The sequence below is a fragment of the Oncorhynchus mykiss genome, chromosome 16 (genome assembly GCF_057628025.1).
Source record: "Oncorhynchus mykiss isolate SJ-2025 chromosome 16, ASM5762802v1, whole genome shotgun sequence".
NCBI classification, from domain to species: domain Eukaryota; kingdom Metazoa; phylum Chordata; class Actinopteri; order Salmoniformes; family Salmonidae; genus Oncorhynchus; species Oncorhynchus mykiss.
In genome coordinates, this window is record NC_143037.1 from 5,091,766 (window position 1) to 5,117,618 (window position 25,853).

General features: G+C 45.8%; 1 protein-coding gene across 5 annotated transcripts in view; it reads left to right on the forward strand.

The window, feature by feature from the left end:
• LOC110491229 (mechanosensitive cation channel TMEM63B) overlaps nt 1–25,853 on the forward strand; it is a 96,744-nt gene that overhangs the window by 19,504 nt on the left and 51,387 nt on the right. For 2 of the 5 annotated variants that reach the window (XM_090201777.1, XM_090201778.1), the window contains exons 2-11: nt 425–715; nt 1,353–1,432; nt 5,565–5,603; nt 14,774–14,864; nt 16,242–16,279; nt 16,817–16,959; nt 19,090–19,141; nt 23,228–23,336; nt 23,599–23,669; nt 25,292–25,372. In XM_090201777.1, coding sequence (XP_090057903.1) covers nt 479–715; nt 1,353–1,432; nt 5,565–5,603; nt 14,774–14,864; nt 16,242–16,279; nt 16,817–16,959; nt 19,090–19,141; nt 23,228–23,336; nt 23,599–23,669; nt 25,292–25,372 — 941 coding nt within the window. In that variant the 5' untranslated portion in view covers nt 425–478. Of the gene's footprint in view, nt 1–424; nt 716–1,352; nt 1,433–5,564; nt 5,604–12,740; nt 12,947–14,773; nt 14,865–16,241; nt 16,280–16,816; nt 16,960–19,089; nt 19,142–23,227; nt 23,337–23,598; nt 23,670–25,291; nt 25,373–25,853 lie in introns of those variants that run through there. The other 3 variants (XM_090201779.1, XM_090201780.1, XM_090201781.1) reach the window with 2 other exon arrangements.

The following is a 25,853-nucleotide window of genomic DNA, read 5'->3' on the forward strand; positions in this document are numbered from 1 at the left end:
ACTAGGCTACCTGCTCTAACCACTAGGCTACCTGTCTCTAACCACTAGGCTACCTGTCTCTAACCACTAGGCTACCTGCTCTAACCACTAGGCTACCTGCTCTAACCACTAGGCTACCTGCTCTAACCACTAGGCTACCTGCTCTAACCACTAGGCTACCTGCTCTAACCACTAGGCTACCTGCTCTAACCACTAGACTACCTGTCTCTAACCACTAGGCTACCTGTCTCTAACCACTAGGCTACCTGTCTCTAACCACTAGGCTACCTGTCTCTAACCACTAGGCTTCCTGCTCTAACCACTAGGCTACCTGCTCTAACCACTAGGCTACCTGCTCTAACCACTAGGCTACCTGCTGCCCCATTTTTAAGATGCCACAGTGAGTGTGGAGCTGATTTCTAACTGAATTCTCGTTCTCCTCCAGGTGTTTTAAGATGCCGCAGTGAGTGTGGAGCTGAATCCTAGCTGAAGCCTCAGCATGTCTGTCCTGCTGACGGTGGTGGTGGGTGTGGTGGGGTGGGGGGCCGTGGTCCAGGGGGCTCTGTGTCCCGGAGGGGTCCTTGGTAACTGCCCCACCCAGCAGAGCAACACCTCCGGTGGGGGTAAGACCTCCAGGGACTACTGCTACACCGCCCGTATCCGATCCACCGTGCTCCAGGGCCTGCCCTTCGGAGGGGTGCCCACCGTCCTCGCGCTCGACTTCATGTGCTTCCTGGTGAGTCACTTCTTCCTGGTTTTGTATCGATACAGCTTTATTGTCCATCGTTGTCTTTTATTATTTATACACCAAATTCAGATGAATATTTAGTAGGGCCAAGAGGTTTTATTTTTTTTACTGACCATCTGGTCTGGAAAAAAACCCTCTAGTTGGCTGGAACCTATACCTCAGGTCCAGTGTTGTTCCTGGTTCAAGGAAAACTCCGGGCCCCACGGGACAGATGTAACCACTAGGTAGTGTGTCTACCTGGTTCTGATTCTTTATATGTAAATACAGGAAAGCAGTTGGAATAACACCTTGCTTTAATAATGTATTGTGTAATAGCTAGCTACCCTCTCTGCGTGTGTGTGTACATTGGGACCTCTCCCTCTCTCTATGGAAGACCGTAGTAAGATGGCGCCTACAGACATGGGGAGCTCTGCTTCTAGCGCCACGGTCTTCTACTTTCAGATCTGTGTGTGTTGTTGTGTACTGTTAGATATTACTGCAACGCTGGATCTAGGAACAGAAGAATTTTCGCTACACCTCGCAATAACATCTGCTAAATATGTTTATGTGACCGATTTTTGATTTTTGTCTGTGTGTGTGTGTGTGTGTGTGTGTGTGTGTGTGTGTGTCTGTCTGGCATTCCTAGGTACTCCTGTTTGTGTTCTCCATCTTGAGAAAGGTAGCGTGGGACTACGGCCGCTTGGCGTTGGTGACTGACGCAGACAGGTATATCACTACACCGCAGTCTTTAGAATGTGAATAGTAGAAGACCTGGCTGTTGTAACTCTCGTTAGCTTTGCAGCCTGATGTAACGCTAGTGCTTTGTGTTCTACCAGAGAATACATGTCCAGACAGACTACTTGTTTTTAAAAAAATGTATATGTTTTTATGGGATTTTCAGATTTATTGAACAGATAGAGAGAGGATGTTAGCAAGGTGAAAGACAGAGAGAGGATGCCAGTGGGGAGAAAGACAGAGAGAGGATGTTAGTGGAGAGAAAGACAGAAAGAGGATGCCAGCAGGGAGAAAGACAGAGAGAGGATGCCAGCGGGGAGAAAGACAGAGAGAGGATGCCAGTGGGGAGAAAGACAGAGAGAGGATGCCAGCGGGGAGAAAGAAAGAGAGAGGATGCCAGCGGGGAGAAAGAAAGAGAGAGGATGCCAGCGGGGAGAAAGACAGAGAGAGGATGCCAGCGGGAGAAAGACAGAGAGAGGATGCCAGCGGGGAGAAAGACAGAGAGAGGATGCCAGCGGGGAGAAAGACAGAGAGAGGATGCCAGCGGGGAGAAAGACAGAGAGAGGATGCCAGCGGGGAGAAAGAAAGAGAGAGGATGCCAGCGGGGAGAAAGACAGAGAGAGGATGCCAGCGGGGAGAAAGACAGAGAGAGGATGCCAGTGGGGAGAAAGACAGAGAGAGGATGCCAGTGGGGAGAAAGAAAGAGAGAGGATGCCAGCGGGGAGAAAGACAGAGAGAGGATGCCAGCGGGGAGAAAGACAGAGAGAGGATGCCAGTGGGGAGAAAGACAGAGAGAGGATGCCAGTGGGGAGAAAGACGGAGAGAGGATGCCAGCGGGGAGAAAGACAGAGAGGGGATGCCAGCGGGGAGAAAGACAGAGAGAGGATGCCAGCGGGGAGAAAGACCGAGAGAGGATGTTAGCGGGGAGAAAGACAGAGAGAGGATGCCAGCAGGGAGAAAGACAGAGAGGATGCCAGTGGAGAGAAAGACAGAGAAGCTAGATTAGAACCTAGACTAGCCAGGCCATGAGATGGACTGCTTCTACTGGGTCAGAGTTTACGCACAGCAGAGTTTACTGTCCTCAGACAGACAGAGAGACAGATGTTGGGCAAATGGAGGAACTAGGAATAATCATCACTTTTCTTACTGTTTGTTTCCCCAGGCAAAGCCAATCAAAATCATGCAGTCTGTACAGTACTACTGCTTTCAGGGATATGTAGCCCCTCTGTGGAGTGTTTCAAAATGCCCAAGTCAGTAATGAGGCCAGTAGTCAGTAATGAGACCAGTAGTCAGTAATGAGGCCAGTAGTCAGTAATGAGGCCAGTAGTCAGTAATGAGGCCAGTAGTCAGTAATGAGGTCAGTAATGAGGCCAGTAGTCAGTAATGAGATCAGTAATGAGGCCAGTAGTCCGTAATGAGGTCAGTAATGAGGCCAGTAGTCAGTAATGAGGCCGGTAGTCAGTAATTAGGCCAGTAGTCAGTAATGAAGCCAGGTTAGTAATGAGGCCAGTAGTCAGTAATGAGGCCAGTAGTCAGTAATGAGGCCAGTAGTCAGTAATGAGGCCAGTAATGAGGTCAGTAGTCAGTAATTAGGCCAGTAGTCAGTAATGAAGCCAGGTTAGTAATGAGGCCAGGTCAGTAATGAGGTCAGTAGTCAGTAATGAGGCCAGTAGTCAGTAATGAGGTTAGTAGTCAGTAATGAGGTTAGTAGTCAGTAATGAGGTTAGTAGTCAGTAATGAGGTTAGTAGTCAGTAATGAGGTCAGTAGTCAGTAATGAGGTCAGTAGTCAGTAGTCAGTAATGAGGTCAGTAGTCAGTAATGGGGTCAGTAGTCAGTAATGAGGTCAGTAGTCAGTAATGAGGTCAGTATTGAGGTCAGTATTGAGGTCAGTATTGAGGTCAGTAATGAGGTCAGTAGTCAGTAATGAGGCCAGTAGTCAGTAATGAGGTCAGTAGTCCGTAATGAGGTCATTAGTCAGTAATTAAGCCAGGTTAGTAGTCCGTAATGAGGTCATTAGTCAGTAATTAAGCCAGGTTAGTAGTCCGTAATGAGGTCATTAGTCAGTAATTAAGCCAGGTTAGTAGTCCGTAATGAGGTCATTAGTCAGTAATTAAGCCAGGTTAGTAGTCCGTAATGAGGTCATTAGTCAGTAATTAAGCCAGGTTAGTAGTCAGTAATTAAGCCAGGTTAGTAGTCAGTAATGAGGTCATTAGTCAGTAATTAAGCCAGGTTAGTAGTCAGTAATGAGGTCAGTAATGAGGTTAGTAGTCAGTAATGAGGTCATTAGTCAGTAATGAGGTCAGTAATGAGGTCAGTAGTCAGTAATGAGGTCATTAGTCAGTAATGAGGTCATTAGTCAGTAATTAAGCCAGGTTAGTAGTCAGTAATGAGGTTAGTAGTCAGTAATGAGGTCATTAGTCAGTAATGAGGTCAGTAATGAGGTCAGTAATGAGGTTAGTAATGAGGTTAGTAGTCAGTAATGAGGTCATTAGTCAGTAATTAAGCCAGGTTAGTAGTCAGTAAGGAGGTTAGTAATGAGGTTAGTAGTCAGTAATGAGGTCAGTAATGAGGTCAGTAATGAGGTCAGTAATGAGGTCAGTAATGAGGTCAGTAATGAGGTTAGTAATGAGGTCAGTAATGAGGTCAGTAATGAGGTCAGTAATGAGGTTAGTAATGAGGTTAGTAGTCCGTAATGAGGTCAGTAATGAGGTTAGTAATGAGGTTAGTAGTCCGTAATGAGGTCAGTAGTCAGTAATGAGGTCGGGTCAGTAATGCAGTATCCAAATCTTGATTTGATGAACAAGTCAACTACTGCCTTTGACTCCCAAAGACAATGTCTCATTCCCAATTAGTTGTCCTGGCATCCCACTTCCTGGTCTCCTTCTTAAAACACAGTGCAGGAGAAGGTCCAAGGAGGTGAGGAGAGAGAACATGAGGAATTGGGGAAAGACAAATCAAGAAAGAGCCAGTGTGCTCGGGAGTCAAAGGAAGTAGTTGAGTCATCTGCCAGAGAGGACAGTGGGTAAAAAGGGACAATACACTTTGCTTTAGGCTTCAGTCAACTCACCGAACTCCTAGAAACTGCAAACATGACATGGTTACTCTCTATCACTTTAAATACTCTGCAGAACAGCTGAGCCTTCCTTCAGAGGTCATGTTTGTTTATCCAGCTGATGTTTTTCACTATTTGCACAGCTGGATATTTGATAGCATCTAACCCCATAGGACTACAGTCATGACTCAGGGCTAGCTATGGAAGGAGAGAGATGGGAGGAGAGAGATGGGAGGAGAGAGGGGGGAGGGTGCAGGAGGGGGAGGGACAGGGACGGTTCGAGGGAGGGAGGGAGGGAGGGACAGGGACCCAACCGAGGGACAGGGACGGACCGAGGGGGAGGGAGGGACAGGGACCCGACCGAGGGACGGGGGAGGCAGGGACGGACCGACCGAGGGACAGGGACCGGGACCGAGGGACCGACCAAGGGAAGGAGGGAGGCAGGGAGAGGGACCGCGGGAGAGAGGTAGAGGCCGAAGGTCTACTTTTGTAATGGAGAGAGAACACGTAGATGAGGAGACTAGACATTAGTCCCATGACTGAGGTGCTGACTGGGGCTCCGTTTGTCTCCAACTCTGCTCCACTAAGTGGATAATGACACAGTGTCCCATAGATAGGCCTGTTGTTTACCCAGCTGCATGTCTGCAGGACGTGCAGACAGACGGTGAATCCCATTTTGGCTTTAACGTCTAGGCTTAATGCATTTCTGTCTTGATTGGTTTGCTCATCAACCACTAGCAGCCATTTACAGAGTAGAGTTCTGGTCTTTTGGTAATAATACCTGACAGAAAATACTCAGGCAAACACCTGTGTATTCTCACCGCAGTATTTGTACTTTTGTCCAGCTGTTTGAAAAGGTTTCTCATATGAATGTCTCACCCCAGTCGAAGGTCCTCTGTCACTGTAAAGAGAACTGAACTTGAACTTCCTGATTATTATTATTATTATTATTATTATTATTATTTTTAACCTGAACAGTTGATCACTGGTTTCTCCTCCAGGAATATCCCGAGCTGACCTCCTCCGCCATGTTGTTTTATTTCTCTGCTTTGTTTTCTCTCTCTGTGAAGACAGAATCAGCGATACAGCCGTCTGGATGAACAGAAACAGTATGTCTTCTTATTGTATCACACTGCTTCTTCTCTTTCAACCAATCTAACTCTCTTCCTTCCCTTCCTACCTAGGCTGGTGTGGGTTGGGTTGGCCTGTCTAGCTCTCTTGTGGTGCTGGGATCTGTTCCTACCTAGGCTGGTGTGGGTTGGGTTAGCCTGTCTAGCTCTGTTATGGGTTTTCTCTTTCCTTCTCTCCTGCCAGGCTTTTCTTATTCGAGCCTGTCTCCTGCTGTTCTCTCAATCTTTCTGGTCTTTCCACGGTTTTATCCCTGCTGCTGTCTCGCTCTCTCTCTCTCTCTCTCTCTCGCTCTCTCTCTCTCTCTCTCTCTCTCTCTCTCTCTCTCTTCTCTCTTCTCTCTTCTCTCTTCTCTCTCTCTCTCTGTCAACAGTAACAACAATAACTAAGGGTCAAAATAACAATTTATTCAACAATAACAATAAGCATACAGTAGAGTACATGTGCAGGTTGATTGGTCTGTCAGACACTGTCCCTCATGTTATGGCAGGCAGCAATGTAGTGCTCTGCCAACCCACAGCTCTCTGCGTCCCTCCCCCAACAGGACGGGTAGCCTATCCTCATTTAGAGAGGTCTTTGAAACTTTGAATAAGGGTTTTACATTTGGGGAAATGACACTCTCTAATTGTTTTATATTTTTGACATTTTGTCAGGAAACCTTCTCAAGGCTGTGCTCACTGAGCCTGTACTTTGTCAAGGTTTTTCTAAGGTTTTGATCAGTAACCATGGTCAGATAGTTATCCAGTGTAATGTCGATTTAGGGCCAGATAGCACTGCATTTTGCTTTGTGTTTGTGTTTCCCAATAAGCAATGTAGTTTTGTTTTGACTGTGTTGTAATTTGGTTTATTCTGATTGATTGGGGCGGCAGGGTAGCCTAGTGGTTAGAGCGTTGGACTAGTAACCGAAAGGTTGCAAGTTCAAATCCCCGAGCTGACACGGTACAAATCTGTCGTTCTGCCCCTGAACAAGGCACTGTTCCTAGGCCGTCATTGAAAATAAGAATTTGTTCTTAGTTAAATAACAGCTCTTGGCATTGCAGGGCTTGGTAATGATATGAGAGGGGGTCACTGTATTTTAGATGTTTCCAAAACTTAATTGCTAATTGCTATTTTTTTTGTTTTTATTATTAGTGGATATTAGCCATTGTTTGTAGTTGTCCTCCGGACTTGTAGGAGATACTTACAGAACTCTGCATTCAGAGTTTCAATGGGGTGTTTGTCCCATTTGGTGAAATCTTGTTTTGAAAGTGGACCCCACACCTCGTTGCCATAAAGTGCAATTGGTTCAATGAAACATTCAATTATTTTTAGCCTAATTTGAATAGGTATTTCAATTTGAATTTGTTTTTTAATGCCCTGCGTGCTTTCTCTCTCAGTTCATTCACTGCCTCATTATGGTGTCCAGTTGAGCTTATTTTTAAACCTAAGTAATTGTAGTGTGTGCAGTACTCTATATATTTTGTACCAATTGAGAACTTTGGTCTAATTCCCTGAGATCTGGATCTTCTCTGGAAAATCATTATTTTAGTATTTTTGGGGTTTTACTGCCAGGGCCCAGGTCTTGCAGTACTGCTCTATCAGGTCCAGGCTCTGCTCTAGGCCATGTGCTGTGGGAGTTTACTGCCAGGGCCCAGGTCTGGCAGTACTGCTCTATCAGGTCCAGGCTCTGCTGTAGGCCATGTGCTGTGGGGGTTTACTGCCAAGGCCCAGGTCTGGCAGTACTGCTCTAGCAGGTCCAGGCTCTGCTGTAGGCCATGTGCTGTGGGGGTTTACTGCCAAGGCCCAGGTCTGGCAGTACTGCTCTATCAGGTCCAGGCTCTGCTCTAGGCCATGTGCTGTGGGAGTTTACTGCCAGGGCCCAGGTCTGACAGTACTGCTCTAGCAGGTCCAGGCTCTGCTGTAGGCCATGTGCTGTGGGGGTTTACTGCCAGGGCCCAGGTCTGGCAGTACTGCTCTAGCAGGTCCAGGCTCTGCTGTAGACCATGTGCTGTGGGGGTTTACTGCCAGGGCCCAGGTCTGACAGTACTGCTCTAGCAGGTCCAGGCTCTGCTGTAGACCATGTGCTGTGGGGGTTTACTGCCAGGGCCCAGGTCTGGCAGTACTGCTCTATCAGGTCCAGGCTCTGCTGTAGACCATGTGCTGTGGGGGTTTACTGCCAGGGCCCAGGTCTGGCAGTACTGCTCTATCAGGTCCAGGCTCTGCTGTAGGCCATGTGCTGTGGGGGTTTACTGCCAAGGCCCAGGTCTGGCAGTACTGCTCTAGTAGGTCCAGGCTCTGCTGTAGGCCAGGTGCTGTGGGGGTTTACTGCCAGGGCACAGGTCTGGCAGTACTGCTCTAGCAGGTCCAGGATCTGCTGTAGGCCATGTGCTGTGGGGGTTTACTGCCAGGGCACAGGTCTGGCAGTACTGCTCTAGCAGGTCCAGGATCTGCTGTAGGCCATGTGCTGTGGGGGTTTACTGCCAGGGCCCAGGTCTGACAGTACTGCTCTAGTAGGTCCAGGCTCTGCTGTAGGCCATGTGCTGTGGGGGTTTACTGCCAGGGCCCAGGTCTGGTAGTACTGCTCTAGCAGGTCCAGGATCTGCTGTAGGCCATGTGCTGTGGGGGTTTACTGCCAGGGCCCAGGTCTTGCAGTACTGCTCTAGCAGGTCCAGGCTCTGCTGTAGGCCATGTGCTGTGGGGGTTTACTGCCAGGGCACAGGTCTGGCAGTACTGCTCTAGCAGGTCCAGGCTCTGCTGTAGGCCAAGTGCTGTGGGGGTTTACTGCCAGGGCCCAGGTCTGGCAGTACTGCTTCTAAGCAGGTCCAGGCTCTGCTGTAGACCATGTACTGTGGGGGTTTACTGCCAGGGCCCAGGTCTGACAGTACTGCTCTAGCAGGTCCAGGCTCTGCTGTAGGCCATGTGCTGTGGGTGACAGCAGGCATAGGTCATATGCGAAGAGTAGGCATTTAACTTCTGAATTGTGGAGACTAACACCAGGGGCTGAGGATTTGTCTAGAATAGTGGCCAATTCGTTGATGTAAATATTGAAGAGTGCAGGGCTCAGATTGCAACCCTGGCGAAGGCCCCGCCCCTGGTTCTGCTGCACGTATTGCCAGTAAACATTGATTTAATTATGTCATATGTTTTACCCCCTACACCACTTTCAATAACTTTGGAGAACAGTCCTGTCTGCCAAATAGAATCAAATGCTTTTTGGAAATCGATAAAGCAAGTGTATATTTTGGTATTATTTTGGTGGACATGCTTATTTTGGTGGACACGCATCTATCAGGGTGTGTAGGGTGTAAAATATGATCAGTCGGGTGATGTTTTGGTATGAATCCAATTTGGCTTTTACTCAGGACATTGTGCTTAGAACTCTTACCTTTTATAATGCTACAGAAAACCTTCCCCAGGTTACTGTTAAAACACAAATGCCTCTGTAATTGTTAGGGTCAAATTTGTCTCCGTTTTTAAGGATTGGGGTTATGAGTCCTTGATTCCAGATGTCAGGGAAATAACCTACACTCAGGATCAAATTAAACAGTTTTAATATGGCCAATTGAAATTTTGCACTAGTGAATTTGAGCATCTCATTTAGGATGCCATCAGGTCGGCAGGCTTTTTTTATATTTGAGAGCCTGAAGCTTCTTATAGAGCTCCTGGTCAGTAATTGTTTAGTTTCTTACAGAGCTCCTGGTCAGTAATTGTTTAGTTTCTTACAGAGCTCCTGGTCAGTAATTGTTTAGTTTCTTACAGAGCTCCTGGTCAGTAATTGTTTAGTTTCTTATAGAGCTCCTGGTCAGTAATTGTTTAGTTTCTTACAGAGCTCCTGGTCAGTAATTGTTTAGTTTCTTATAGAGCTCCTGGTCAGTAATTGTTTAGTTTCTTGTAGAGCTCCTGGTCAGTAATTGTTTAGTTTCTTACAGAGCTCCTGGTCAGTAATTGTTTAGTTTCTTATAGAGCTCCTGGTCAGTAATAGTTTAGTTTCTTATAGAGCTCCTGGTCAGTAATTGTTTAGTTTCTTACAGAGCTCCTGGTCAGTAATTGTTTAGTTTCTTATAGAGCTCCTGGTCAGTAATTGTTTAGTGTCTTATAGAGCTCCTGGTCAGTAATAGTTTAGTTTCTTATAGAGCTCCTGGTCAGTAATAGTTTAGTTTCTTATAGAGCTCCTGGTCAGTAATTGTTTAGTGTCTTATAGAGCTCCTGGTCAGTAATTGTTTAGTGTCTTATAGAGCTCCTGGTCAGTAATAGTTTAGTTTCTTATAGAGCTCCTGGTCAGTAATAGTTTAGTTTCTTATAGAGCTCCTGGTCAGTAATTGTTTAGTGTCTTATAGAGCTCCTGGTCAGTAATTGTTTAGTGTCTTATAGAGCTCCTGGTCAGTAATTGTTTAGTTTCTTATAGAGCTCCTGGTCAGTAATAGTTTAGTTTCTTATAGAGCTCCTGGTCAGTAATTGTTTAGTTTCTTCTAGAGCTCCTGGTCAGTAATTGTTTAGTTTCTTCTAGAGCTCCTGGTCAGTAATAGTTTAGTTTCTTATAGAGCTCCTGGTCAGTAATTGTTTAGTGTCTTATAGAGCTCCTGGTCAGTAATAGTTTAGTTTCTTCTAGAGCTCCTGGTCAGTAATAGTTTAGTTTCTTATAGAGCTCCTGGTCAGTAATTGTTTAGTGTCTTATAGAGCTCCTGGTCAGTAATAGTTTAGTTTCTTATAGAGCTCCTGGTCAGTAATAGTTTAGTTTCTTATAGAGCTCCTGGTCAGTAATTGTTTAGTGTCTTATAGAGCTCCTGGTCAGTAATAGTTTAGTTTCTTATAGAGCTCCTGGTCAGTAATAGTTTAGTTTCTTATAGAGCTCCTGGTCAGTAATTGTTTAGTGTCTTATAGAGCTCCTGGTCAGTAATAGTTTAGTGTCTTATAGAGCTCCTGGTCAGTAATAGTTTAGTTTCTTATAGAGCTCCTGGTCAGTAATAGTTTAGTTTCTTATAGAGCTCCTGGTCAGTAATAGTTTAGTTTCTTATAGAGCTCCTGGTCAGTAATAGTTTAGTTTCTTATAGAGCTCCTGGTCAGTAATTGTTTAGTGTCTTATAGAGCTCCTGGTCAGTAATAGTTTAGTTTCTTATAGAGCTCCTGGTCAGTAATAGTTTAGTTTCTTATAGAGCTCCTGGTCAGTAATTGTTTAGTGTCTTATAGAGCTCCTGGTCAGTAATAGTTTAGTGTCTTATAGAGCTCCTGGTCAGTAATAGTTTAGTTTCTTATAGAGCTCCTGGTCAGTAATAGTTTAGTTTCTTATAGAGCTCCTGGTCAGTAATAGTTTAGTTTCTTATAGAGCTCCTGGTCAGTAATAGTTTAGTTTCTTATAGAGCTCCTGGTCAGTAATTGTTTAGTTTCTAATAGAGCTCCTGGTCAGTAATAGTTTAGTTTCTTATAGAGCTCCTGGTCAGTAATTGTTTAGTTTCTTCTAGAGCTCCTGGTCAGTAATTGTTTAGTTTCTTCTAGAGCTCCTGGTCAGTAATAGTTTAGTTTCTTATAGAGCTCCTGGTCAGTAATTGTTTAGTGTCTTATAGAGCTCCTGGTCAGTAATAGTTTAGTTTCTTCTAGAGCTCCTGGTCAGTAATAGTTTAGTTTCTTATAGAGCTCCTGGTCAGTAATTGTTTAGTGTCTTATAGAGCTCCTGGTCAGTAATAGTTTAGTTTCTTATAGAGCTCCTGGTCAGTAATAGTTTAGTTTCTTATAGAGCTCCTGGTCAGTAATTGTTTAGTGTCTTATAGAGCTCCTGGTCAGTAATAGTTTAGTTTCTTATAGAGCTCCTGGTCAGTAATAGTTTAGTTTCTTATAGAGCTCCTGGTCAGTAATTGTTTAGTGTCTTATAGAGCTCCTGGTCAGTAATAGTTTAGTGTCTTATAGAGCTCCTGGTCAGTAATAGTTTAGTTTCTTATAGAGCTCCTGGTCAGTAATAGTTTAGTTTCTTATAGAGCTCCTGGTCAGTAATAGTTTAGTTTCTTATAGAGCTCCTGGTCAGTAATAGTTTAGTTTCTTATAGAGCTCCTGGTCAGTAATTGTTTAGTGTCTTATAGAGCTCCTGGTCAGTAATAGTTTAGTTTCTTATAGAGCTCCTGGTCAGTAATAGTTTAGTTTCTTATAGAGCTCCTGGTCAGTAATTGTTTAGTGTCTTATAGAGCTCCTGGTCAGTAATAGTTTAGTGTCTTATAGAGCTCCTGGTCAGTAATAGTTTAGTTTCTTATAGAGCTCCTGGTCAGTAATAGTTTAGTTTCTTATAGAGCTCCTGGTCAGTAATAGTTTAGTTTCTTATAGAGCTCCTGGTCAGTAATAGTTTAGTTTCTTATAGAGCTCCTGGTCAGTAATTGTTTAGTTTCTAATAGAGCTCCTGGTCAGTAATAGTTTAGTTTCTTATAGAGCTCCTGGTCAGTAATAGTTTAGTTTCTTATAGAGCTCCTGGTCAGTAATAGTTTAGTTTCTTATAGAGCTCCTGGTCAGTAATAGTTTAGTTTCTTACAGAGCTCCTGGTCAGTAATAGTTTAGTTTCTTATAGAGCTCCTGGTCAGTAATAGTTTAGTTTCTTATAGAGCTCCTGGTCAGTAATAGTTTAGTTTCTTATAGAGCTCCTGGTCAGTAATTGTTTAGTTTCTAATAGAGCTCCTGGTCAGTAATAGTTTAGTTTCTTATAGAGCTCCTGGTCAGTAATAGTTTAGTTTCTTATAGAGCTCCTGGTCAGTAATAGTTTAGTTTCTTATAGAGCTCCTGGTCAGTAATAGTTTAGTTTCTTATAGAGCTCCTGGTCAGTAACTGGGGAGTCCAATGGATTTTGATTGTCCTTTATAGCTTTTTCTAATCCATTCAATTTATCATGAATTTGGCGTTGTTCTGCGTTTGTGTCTCTCTCTGTCTCTCTCTCTCTCTCTCTCTCTCTCTCTCTCTCTCTCTGTCTCACTCTCTCTGTGTCTCTCTGTGTCTCTGTGTCTCTCTCTCTCTCTCTCTCTCTCTCTCTCTCTGTGTCTCTCTCTCTCTGTGTCTCTCTCTCTCTGTGTCTCTCTCTCTCTGTGTCTCTCTCTCTCTGTGTCTCTCTCTCTCTGTGTCTCTCTCTCTCTGTGTCTCTCTCTCTCTGTGTCTCTCTCTCTGTGACTCTGTCTCTCTCTGTCTCTCTCTCTCTCCGTTTTACACCTATAACCCTGTCGCTGTATGTTCTCTCTCCCTAACTAACTAATCAGCTCTATATGCTAATCTATGTGTCATCATTGACCTCTCTGAGAAGCAGGATGTCTCTCCTGTCCTCCTGTATAAGCGCACCGCATGAGGCGCCCAGCAGGCATGATACCTACAGGGTGGAGAGGTACGGTAACTAGTAACTACACACCTCACCTCACCCTGTGGTTGTGTAGACACCGTCAAGCTACTGGTTATCCCTACCTACCCACAGCTCCTGTATCAGTCTGTGGTGGTTCTGTGTTTCTGCACTAGACAAGACACCTACCCCTAGCTCTCTGAGGCCTTCTATGGAAGTCTATTGAGTTATAGCCATTGTGGGTAGCCCCCACCCCCCCCCCATTCCATTAGAGACCTCAAAGAGCTCTGGGTGATGTCATCCTTTAATCTAGTTTTACACTGGACAGTTCCTCCATCGCTAATGGAGACCAGGGGAATAGTAGCCTGGGCCCATTTCTGTTTATGCTGTCTTGTGAACTCCTATGATCATTGGCATGCCATCGGCACAATCAGATCTGGGGACCCGGGCTGAAGGGGGTTCACATAATGACATCACAATACCCCCTAATGACATCACAATGCTGCATGATGAAGAATATGAGATAAAAAAAGCTTCAATCTGGTGTAGTTCTGGGAGTCAAAACGCATGTGTTTCAGTGTCTGAGCTGTAGGACCTGAAAGCTCTGCTGGTTGATCCGTGGTGGGGGGGGGGGGTCACATCTTTCTATTGTTATGTGTCTCAATGATTCTACACTCAGGTTCTTCTGTTGTCTTTGTGAATGCCCTCCCCTTTCTCTCTCTCTCTCTCTCGCTCTCTTTCTCTCTTTCTCTAATGGGTGTCTGTCTGTCTGTCTGTCTGTCTGTCTGTATGTCTGTCTGTCTCTGTCTCTCTCTCTGTCTGTGTCTCTCTCTGTCTGTGTCTCTCTCTGTCTGTGTCTCTCTCTGTCTGTGTCTCTCTCTGTCTGTGTCTCTCTCTGTCTGTCTCTCTCTCTGTCTGTCTCTCTCTCTGTCTTTCTCTCTCTCTGTCTTTCTGTCTCTCTGTCTCTCTCTGTCTGTCTCTCTCTCTGTCTGTCTCTCTCTCTGTCTTTGTCTCTCTCTCTGTCTTTGTCTCTCTCTCTGTCTTTCTGTCTCTCTGTCTCTCTCTGTCTGTCTCTGTCTGTCTGTCTCTCTCTCTGTCTGTCTGTCTGTCCATCTGTCTGTCTCTGTCTCTCTCGTGGTGGCCCTTCATTGCTTTTCCTTCCGATCGCTGTCATCTTAACAGGGTGTCAGACTGTGCTGAGACAGTTTGTGTATCTCTAGAATCCTCCAACTGAATGACATGGTGCCGAGGTTTGTTCTGGGTGATTGTTGTCTCACTGACTGGTGCATGAGCACTAGGCCAACCGTACACTCAAACCACAGCCCCCGTCTCCCAGGTTTTGGATCAACAACATTCAATTCAGGAAATAAACTGAAATTGGAATGTAAGTTTACTTCCTGAATTTTACTGAATAGATAGATTGATGCCAACTCTACAGACGTCTGAGGTACAGCAGTGTGGATACAGCCCAGCACCAACCTCTCCAGCCCATTTCAGAGCCCTACTGCATGTGTGGCCACTGAACTAATTAATATGTAATAAACACACTGTTGATACTGTACTGATGTCAGCCTAACTAACTATTTGAGATCAGGTTTGTTGTTGGGGAGCGTCAGGCTAATGCTAGGCTAATGCTATCTCCATCAGGTTTGTTGTTGGGGAGTGCCAGGCTAATGCTAGGCTAATGCTATCTCCATCAGGTTTGTTGTTGGGAAGCGTCAGGCTAATGCTAGGCTAATGCTATTCTCCATCAGGTTTGTTGTTGGGAAGCGTCAGGCTAATGCTAGGCTAATGCTATTCTCCATCAGGTTTGTTGTTGGGAAGCGTCAGGCTAATGCTAGTTCTATCTTTTTAACATTGTGTGTGTGTGTGCAGTGTGGCGTCTGCCATGACGTCGGAGCTACCCGATCGCTACGAACGCCTGACTTCTGTCTCCAGCTCAGTGGACTTTGAGCAGAGAGACACTGTAAGTACCACTTCCTGTTTTTACTGGGATCAGGGGTCATGGGGTGTGGAGCGACCACAGTAGGGACTTCACTACAAACAGGAAAACTTGTCGTACAATTTAGTCATTTAGCAGACGATCTTATCCAGAACCACTTAGTTAGTGAATTCATGTTAAAGATGTACTCTGGGATCTTAAACACAACAAATTCGTAACATGTCACACCAAATGGATGATGTAGTAGACAATTGGATGATGTAGTAGACAATTGGATGATGTAGTAGACAATTGGATGATGTAGTGGATGATGTAGTAGACAATTGGATGATGTAGTAGACAATTGGATGATGTAGTGGATGATGTAGTAGACAATTGGATGATGTAGTAGACAATTGGATGATGTAGTAGACAATTGGATGATGTAGTGGATGATGTAGAAGACAATTGGATGATGTAGTAGACAATTGGATGATGTAGTAGACAATTGGATGATGTAGTAGACAATTGGATGATGTAGTAGACAATTGGATGATGTAGTAGACAATTGGATGATGTAGTAGACAATTGGATGATGTAGTAGACAATTGGATGATGTAGTAGACAATTGGATGATGTAGTAGACAATTGGATGATGTAGTAGACAATTGGATGATGTAGTAGACAATTGGATGATGTAGTAGACAATTGGATGATGTAGTAGACAATTGGATGATGTAGTAGACAATTGGATGATGTAGTAGACAATTGGATGATGTAGTAGACAAATGGATGAAATAGTAGACAACAGCAACAAAAAACGGTTACCACTTTAGGCTTCTGAACACCACTTTTAAAACTACCGACTGAAATTCTACAACCGTTTGAGAGTGCATCTTTAAGAGAGTAAGCTGAGAGAACCACGTCGTTGATTTCGTCCTATTGTCAGCATTACTTTGAAACTGCTGACCAAGTGTACATTGTACCAGAGAACAGGATACCGAGGTTACGGGCCAATTTCTTTTCAATTCAGGAACTACACTGGAATGTAAATTCTCTTCAATGCTTATTGGAATTAGAATTTGTGGAATTAGAATTTGTGGAATTAGAATTTGTGGAATTAGAATTTGTGGAATTAGAATTTGTGGAATTAGAATTTGTGGAATTAGAATTTGCGGAATTAGAATTTGTGGAATTAGAATTTGATTTATGTTCTGAATTGATTGGAATTGAAATGGAATTGACCCCAACACTGCAGGACACAGCTCGGGAGAACCTTGACATTTTTTGGTTTTAATCGGGTCACTTACTCACTTTTATGAGTCCCCTACTGTGACACAACGTTGCTCGAAGAATTTCCCCCATTTGGATAATAACCTGTAATCTACGGCAGCTCTAACCTAGAGTCTCATCTCTCTTCAGGGCTTCTGCTCCTGGTTAACAGCCATCTTCCGCATAAAGTGAGTCTCCAATAAAGTTTTGGGTGCGGGCATGGGACAGCAAGGAAGGGAAAATGTGGTTGAGTTGGAATTTAGGTGTGTGTGTGTGTGTGTGTGTGTGTGTGTGTGTGTGTGTGTGTGTGTGTGTGTGTGTGTGTGTGTGTGTGTGTGTGTGTGTGTTAACAAACAAACTGTCAATTTGACTGTGTTCAGAGGTCTGCTCTGCCTCAAAGGGACTTTCCTGGTTAAATAAAAGTTAAATCTCTCTCTTTCTCTCTCTGTCTCTGTCTGTATCTCTTCTCTTCTCTCCTCTCTGTCTGTCTCTCTCCTCTCTGTCTGTCTCTCTCCTCTCTGTCTGTCTCTCTCCTTTCTGTCTGTCTCTCTCCTCTCTCTCTCTGCCTGTCTCTCTCCTTTCTCTCTTTCTCTGTCTCTCTCCTCTCCTCTCTGTCTGTCTGTTTCTCACCTCTCTGTCTCCCTCGTCTCTGTCTGTCTGTTTCTCTCCTCTCTGTCTCCCTCCTCTCCTCTCTCTCCTCTCTGTCTGTTTCTCTCTGTCTCCAGGGATGAGGAGATCAGGGAAAAGTGTGGGGAGGATGCAGTACACTACCTCTCCTTCCAGAGGCACATCATTGGTCTGCTGGTGGTGGTGGGCGTGCTCTCAGTGGCCATTGTCTTGCCCGTCAACTTCTCAGGAAATCTATTGGGTGAGTGGGGTTTAGGGGGTGGGACTTCAGGGAATACTTGAGACTAACACTGGGCTGGTGGTGTTCCCTATCCCCTATGTAGTGCACTACTTTAGATCAGGGCTCTATTTCCCTATGTCCCTGTGGGTGTCCCTGTGGGTCCTGGTCTAAAGTAGTGCACTTCAGAGGGAACAGGGTGTCATTTGAGACGTATCCCTAGTAGTCATCAGAAATCCCTCACTTCAGAAGTCCTTTAGTCTGGATAGTGGGGTTTTAGGACTTTGAGGTTATTATTATAGATTTAATTGTATTTCAACTCTGATGACTCAAGGGTTATATCATGTGATTTTTCCATCTTGTCGTCACGTGAAACATCAAAGTGGAGGCAAATACAAGTAAGTGAGAAAGTAGACTTGTCTGAGTCCATAGGGCAGGAGCATATCTCCAGCTCCTCTAGGGAGAGGCGGCTGTGAGGCGGCTGCTCCTCTAGGGCGAGGCGGCTGTGAGGCGGCTGCTCCTCTAGGGCGAGAGGCGGCTGCTCCTCTAGGGCGAGGCGGCTGCTCCTCTAGGGCGAGGCGGCTGCTCCTCTAGGGCGAGGCGGCTGCTCCTCTAGGGCGAGGCGGCTGCTCCTCTAGGGAGAGGCGGTTGCTCCTCTAGGGCGAGGCGGCTGCTACTCTAGGGCGAGGTGGCTGTGAGGCGGCTGCTCCTCTAGGGCGAGAGGCGGCTGCTCCTCTAGGGCGAGGCGGCTGCTCCTCTAGGGCGAGGCGGCTGTGAGGCGGCTGCTCCTCTAGGGCGAGGCGGCTGCTCCTCTAGGGCGAGGTGGCTGCTCCTCTAGGGCGAGGCGGCTGTGAGGCGGCTGCTCCTCTAGGGAGAGGCGGCTGCTCCTCTAGGGCGAGGCGGCTGCTCCTCTAGGGAGAGGCGGCTGCTCCTCTAGGGCGAGGCGGCTGCTCCTCTAGGGCGAGGCGGCTGCTCCTCTAGGGCGAGGCGGCTGCTCCTCTAGGGCGAGGCGGCTGCTCCTCTAGGGCGAGGCGGCTGCTCCTCTAGGGCGAGGCGGCTGCTCCTCTAGGGAGAGGCGGCTGCTCCTCTAGGGAGAGGCGGCTGCTCCTCTAGGCGAGGCGGCTGCTCCTCTAGGGAGAGGCGGTTGCTCCTCTAGGGCGAGGCGGCTGCTCCTCTAGGGCGAGGCGGCTGCTCCTCTAGGGCGAGGCGGCTGCTCCTCTAGGGAGAGGCGGCTGCTCCTCTAGGGCGAGGCGGCTGCTCCTCTAGGGAGAGGCGGTTGCTCCTCTAGGGCGAGGCGGCTGCTCCTCTAGGGAGAGGCGGCTGCTCCTCTAGGGTGAGGCGGCTGCTCCTCTAGGGCGAGGCGGCTTGATGAACAAGGGCAGACTATTTGTCATTAGATGTAATTACTATCAATGTCCTCTGTGTAGAAATAGCTGTGGTCATGCTGGCCAGATTGGCCATTTTAAAATATATATTCTGTGTATCACATGAGTCAAATTCTTCTCATCAGCGCCTTGTGGATTCATTTCCTCACTTTGATATAATAGGAAACCTCCTGCTCCTCTAAAAACACATGAGCCTCCAACCCACCCATAGATGTAGAATAACTAGAATGGACAAAAACACATGAGCCTCCAACCCACCCATAGAAATAGAATGAACTATAACGTACATTCCCATTCTAGAACCCAATCGTAGAATGAACTATAACGTACATTCCCATTCTAGAACCCAATCGTAGAATGAACTATAACGTACATTCCCATTCTAGAACCCAATCGTAGAATGAACTATAACGTACATTCCCATTCTGGAGCCCAATCGTAGAATGAACTATAACGTACATTCCCATTCTGGAGCCCAATCGTAGAATGAACTATAACGTACATTCCCATTCTAGAACCCAATCGTAGAATGAACTATAACGTACATTCCCATTCTGGAGCCCAATCGTAGAATGAACTATAACGTACATTCCCATTCTGGAGCCCAATCGTAGAATGAACTATAACGTACATTCCCATTCTGGAGCCCAATCGTAGAAATAGAAGGACTAGCTGCTTCAACAGACCATAATGTCCTATTATTCTACTGTGTACTAGGCTAACCATGAAGTAAAATATGATCTCTTCTTTTTTCCCCCCCCCCACACAGAAAACAATGCCTACAGTTTTGGGCGTACCACTATAGCCAATCTGGATGCCAAGTGAGTGCTCCTCCATGACTGTTTCCTTATTGTAGGGTGATGGTGGTGATACATGAACTTCCTTGTGTTCTAATTAAGCAATAAGGCACCTCAGGGGTACCGCCTGGACACAGCCCTTAGTCGTGGTATATTGGCCATATATCACAAAGCCCAGAGGTGCCTTATTGCTTTTATAAACTGGTTACCAACGTTATCCGAACAGTAAACGTTGTGTTGTTGTTGTTGTCATACCCGTGCTATACAGTATGATAATCCCACGGCTTTCAGCCAATCAATAACATTTTACCTTGACCAATATGAATCTTCATGTTCTGAATCGTTGAGTGGCGTCTTTCTCTTAAAATGTATGCCAGCAGCATACCACCCTGCATACCACCCTGCATACCACCCTGCATACCACCCTGCATACCACCCTGCATACCACCCTACATACCACCCTGCATACCACCCTGCATACCACCCTACATACCACCCTGCATACCACCCTGCATACCACCCTGCATACCACCCTACATACCACCCTGCATGCCACTCTACATACCACCCTGCATGTCACCCTGCATGCCACTCTACATACCACCCTCTCTCTCCTCTCAGTAACATACTGCTGTGACTAACTGGGTTTCTCTGTCTCTCCTCTCAGTAACATACTGCTGTGACTAACTGGGTTTCTCTGTCTCTCCTCTCAGTAACATACTGCTGTGACTACCTGGGTTTCTCTCTCCTCTCAGTAACATACTGCTGTGACTAACTGGGTTTCTCTGTCTCTCCTCTCAGTAACATACTGCTGTGACTAACTGGGTTTCTCTCCTCTCAGTAACATACTGCTGTGACTAACTGGGTTTATCTCTCCTCTCAGTAACATACTGCTGTGACTAACTGGGTTTCTCTCTCCTCTCAGTAACATACTGCTGTGACTAACTGGGGTTCTCTCTCCTCTCAGTAACATACTGCTGTGACTAACTGGGTTTCTCTGTCTCTCCTCTCAGTAACATACTGCTGTGACTAACTGGGTTTCTCTCTCCTCTCAGTAACATACTGCTGTGACTAACTGGGTTTCTCTGTCTCTCCTCTCAGTAACATACTGCTGTGACTAAATGGGTTTCTCTGTCTCTCCTCTCAGTAACATACTGCTGTGACTAACTGGGTTTCTCTGTCTCTCCTCTCAGTAGCATACTGCTGTGACTAACTGGGTTTCTCTGTCTCTCCTCTCAGTAACATACTGCTGTGACTAACTGGGTTTCTCTGTCTCTCCTCTCAGTAACATACTGCTGTGACTAACTGGGTTTCTCTGTCTCTCCTCTCAGTAACATACTGCTGTGACTAACTGGGTTTCTCTCTCCTCTCAGTAACATACTGCTGTGACTAACTGGGTTTCTCTCCTCTCAGTAACATACTGCTGTGACTAACTGGGTTTCTCTGTCTCTCCTCTCAGTAACATACTGCTGTGACTAACTGTGTTTCTCTCTCCTCTCAGTAACATACTGCTGTGACTAACTGGGGTTCTCTCCTCTCAGTAACATACTGCTGTGACTAACTGGGTTTCTCTCCTCTCTCAGTAACATACTGATGTGACTAACTGGGGTTCTCTCCTCTCAGTAACATACTGCTGTGACTAACTTGGGTTCTCTCCTCTCAGTAACATACTGCTGTGACTAACTGGGTTTCTCTCCTCTCTCAGTAACATACTGCTGTGACTAACTGGGGTTCTCTCCTCTCAGTAACATACTGCTGTGACTAACTTGGTTTCTCTCTCCTCTCAGTAACATACTGCTGTGACTAACTGGGTTTCTCTCTCCTCTCAGTAACATACTGCTGTGACTAACTGGGGTTCTCTCCTCTCAGTAACATACTGCTGTGACTAACTGGGTTTCTCTCCTCTCTCAGTAACATACTGCTGTGACTAACTGGGGTTCTCTCCTCTCAGTAACATACTGCTGTGACTAACTTGGTTTCTCTCTCCTCTCAGTAACATACTGCTGTGACTAACTGGGTTTCTCTGTCTCTCCTCTCAGTAACATACTGCTGTGACTAAATGGGTTTCTCTGTCTCTCCTCTCAGTAACATACTGCTGTGACTAACTGGGTTTCTCTGTCTCTCCTCTCAGTAACATACTGCTGTGACTAACTGGGTTTCTCTGTCTCTCCTCTCAGTAACATACTGCTGTGACTAACTGGGTTTCTCTGTCTCTCCTCTCAGTAACATACTGCTGTGACTAACTGGGTTTCTCTCTCCTCTCAGTAACATACTGCTGTGACTAACTGGGTTTCTCTCTCTCAGTAACATACTGCTGTGACTAACTGGGTTTCTCTCTCTTCTCAGTAACATACTGCTGTGACTAACTGGGTTTCTCTGTCTCTCCTCTCAGTAACATACTGCTGTGACTAACTGTGTTTCTCTCTCCTCTCAGTAACATACTGCTGTGACTAACTGGGTTTCTCTCCTCTCAGTAACATACTGCTGTGACTAACTGGGTTTCTCTCCCCTCTCAGTAACATACTGCTGTGACTAACTGGGTTTCTCTTTCCTCTCAGTAACATACTGCTGTGACTAACTGGGTTTCTCTGTCTCTCCTCTCAGTAACATACTGCAGTGACTAACTGGGTTTCTCTCTCCTCTCAGTAACATACTGCTGTGACTAACTGGGTTTCTCTCCTCTCTCAGTAACATACTGCTGTGACTAACTGGGGTTCTCTCCTCTCAGTAACATACTGCTGTGACTAACTGGGTTTCTCTCCTCTCTCAGTAACATACTGCTGTGACTAACTGGGGTTCTCTCCTCTCAGTAACATACTGCTGTGACTAACTTGGTTTCTCTCTCCTCTCAGTAACATACTGCTGTGACTAACTGGGTTTCTCTGTCTCTCCTCTCTCAGTAACATACTGCTGTGACTAACTGGGTTTCTCTGTCTCTCCTCTCAGTAACATACTGCTGTGACTAACTGGGTTTCTCTGTCTCTCCTCTCAGTAACATACTGCTGTGACTAACTGGGTTTCTCTCTCCTCTCAGTAACATACTGCTGTGACTAACTGGGTTTCTCTCCTCTCAGTTACATACTGCTGTGACTAACTGGGTTTCTCTCTCCTCTCAGTAACATACTGCTGTGACTAACTGGGTTTCTCTCCTCTCTCAGTAACATACTGCTGTGACTAACTGGGTTTCTCTCCCCTCTCAGTAACATACTGCTGTGACTAACTGGGTTTCTCTCTCCTCTCAGTAACATACTGCTGTGACTAACTGGGTTTCTCTGTCTCTCCTCTCAGTAACATACTGCTGTGACTAACTGGGTTTCTCTGTCTCTCCTCTCAGTAACATACTGCTGTGACTAACTGGGTTTCTCTGTCTCTCCTCTCAGTAACATACTGCTGTGACTAACTGGGTTTCTCTGTCTCTCCTCTCAGTAACATACTGCTGTGACTAACTGGGTTTCTCTCTCCTCTCAGTAACATACTGCTGTGACTAACTGGGTTTCTCTCTCCTCTCAGTAACATACTGCTGTGACTAACTGGGTTTCTCTCTCCTCTCAGTAACATACTGCTGTGACTAACTGGGTTTCTCTCCTCTCAGTAACATACTGCTGTGACTAACTGGGTTTCTCTCTCCTCTCAGTAACATACTGCTGTGACTAACTGGGTTTCTCTCCTCTCAGTTACATACTGCTGTGACTAACTGGGTTTCTCTCTCCTCTCAGTAACATACTGCTGTGACTAACTGGGTTTCTCTCCTCTCTCAGTAACATACTGCTGTGACTAACTGGGTTTCTCTCCCCTCTCAGTAACATACTGCTGTGACTAACTGGGTTTCTCTCTCCTCTCAGTAACATACTGCTGTGACTAACTGGGTTTCTCTGTCTCTCCTCTCAGTAACATACTGCTGTGACTAACTGGGTTTCTCTGTCTCTCCTCTCAGTAACATACTGCTGTGACTAACTGGGTTTCTCTGTCTCTCCTCTCAGTAACATACTGCTGTGACTAACTGGGTTTCTCTCTCCTCTCAGTAACATACTGCTGTGACTAACTGGGTTTCTCTGTCTCTCCTCTCAGTAACATACTGCTGTGACTAACTGGGTTTCTCTCTCCTCTCAGTAACATGTTGCTGTGGCTCCACACCACCTTTGCGTTCCTCTACCTGTTGCTGACCGTGTACAGCATGAGACGACACACCTCCAAGATGCACTACAGAGAGGACGATCTGGTGGGTGGTATATACACACACATACACACACACACACACACACACACACCTCCAAGATGCACTACAGAGAGGACGATCTGGTGGGTGGTATGAGCGCACACACACACACACACACCTCCAAGATGCACTACAGAGAGGACGATCTGGTGGGTGATATGAGCACACACACACACACGTTCCTAAATATCCCTCCACTACCTGGATGCAGGCTGTACCAAGTCAATGTGAAAACCGTATCTTCATTTCTGGCTCTTCTCTTCAGGTGAAACGCACTTTATTTGTCAACGGGATCTCCAAGTATGCAGAGGAGAAGCACATCAAGCAACACTTTGAGTAAGTCCTGTCAGGTTATATAAAAAATAAATAAATAACAACCAGACAAGTCAGTTAAGAACACATTATTATTTACAATGACGGCCTAGGAACGGTGGGTTAACTGCCTTGTTCAGGGGCAGAACGACAAATTTTTACCTCGTCAGCTCGGGGATTCGATCTTGAAACCTTTCGGTTACTAGTTCAAGACTCTAACCACTAGGCTACCCTGCCGTCCCAATGATTTCCTGATTTCACTTGGCAAGCCTCAATGGTTTGGGGGGGGCTGGGGGGGACAGACACACTGGGAGGGGGGAGGGGCAGACACACTCAGTTGTTCAGTATTCTGCAGAGAGAGAGAGAGAGACCAACATGTCAGTTGTTCAGTACTCTGCAGAGAGAGAGACCAATATCTCCTTCACATAGAGTTGATCAGGCTGTGGAATGTTGTCCCACTCTTCAATGGCTGTGTGAAGTTGCTGGATATTGGCAGTAACTGGGACACGCTGTCGTACACGTCGATCCAGAGCATCCCAAACATGCTCAATGGGTGACATGTCTGGTGAGTACGCAGGCCATGGAAGAACTGGGACATTTTCAGCTTCCAGGAATTGTGTCCAGGTCTTTGCTCATACCATAACCCCACCGCCACTATGGGGCACTAAGTTCACAACGTTGACAATAGCAAACCGCTCGCCCACACCACGCCGTCTCCGGTTGTGAGGCCCGGTTGGACGTACTACCAAATTCTCTAAAACGACTTTAGAGAGGCGGCTTAAGGTAGAGAAATGATCACTCAATTTCCTGGCAACTGATCTGGTGGACTTTTCTGCAGTCGGCATATAAATTGTGTGCTCCCTCAACTTGAGGCATCTGTGGCATTGTGTTGTGTGTCAAAACTGCACATTTTAAAGTGGCCTTTTATTGTCCCCAGCACAAGGTGCACCTGTGTAATGATCATGCTGTTTAATCAGCTTCTTGATATGCCACACCTGTCAGGTGGATGGATTCTCTTGGCAAAGGAGAAATGCTCACTAACAGGGATAAAAAAAAAAACACACATTTGTGCACAACATTTGAGAGAAATAAGCTTTTTTGTGCGTATGGAAAATTTCAGGCATCTTTTATTTCAGCTCGTGAGCCATGGGACCAACACTTTACATGTTGCGTTTATATTTTTGTTCAACGTGATTAGATTACAGTCCTGTAATAGTGAATATGATAAAAGGTCATTCGATTACTAGAATATCGACCATCCATCACTTCCTTGATTTGAAATGCTTTCTATCTGAATCTAATCCCCCCCCCCCCCCGTGGTGTGGTTCTGTATAGGTACTGGCAGTGGTCACTGTCACCAACCATAGAAACAGAATTACTAGAACAGGCATTGCCGTTCAAGTCAACGTTCCGTAATGAGTGGTGCTTCTGCATTATGTTTTAGTCCTATTTCTATGACTGTGACACGTTACACGGACAGACTGCTGAGGGACTTCTAACCTACGATGTAATGTCCGCAACCAACAAAGGACTGAAGGGAATACTATAGACTTGTAGAAAACAGATTCCTCCATGTCCGTACCTTTTTTAATTCTTACCTTTCCAATCTCTTTCCCTCTCCACCCTCCCCTTTCTCTCAATTACAGACAGGCTTATGAAAACTGTTGTGTGCTAGAGGCTCGTATTTGTTACGATGTGGCCAAGCTGATGTCCCTCAACTCAGAAAGGTAAGTGGTAGTGGTCTCTCCGCTCGACTGTCGCCGTCTGTAGCAATACCATAGGGAGAGTTCGAGGACTGGATTTAGATCTAACACGTTTCAGCATGGGCGTTTTCCATTGAGGGGCTTCCATCATTTTAAAGTACACTGAACAAAAATAAACGCAACATGGAAACATTTTTGAACGATTTTACTGAGTTGCTGCTCAACTACGGAAAATCAGTCAATTTAAATAAATTCATTAGGCCCTAATCTATGGATTTCACATGACTGGGAATACAGATATGCCTCTGTTGGTCACAGATACCTTAAAACAAAAAGGTAGGGGACGTTGATCAGAAAACCAGTCAGTATCTGGTGTGACCACTTGCCTCATGCAGCGAGACACATCTCCTTCACATAGAGTTGATCAGGCTGTTGATTGTGGCCTGTGGAATGTTGGTCCCACTCCTCTTCAATGGCTGTGCGAAGCTGCTGGGTATTGGTGGTA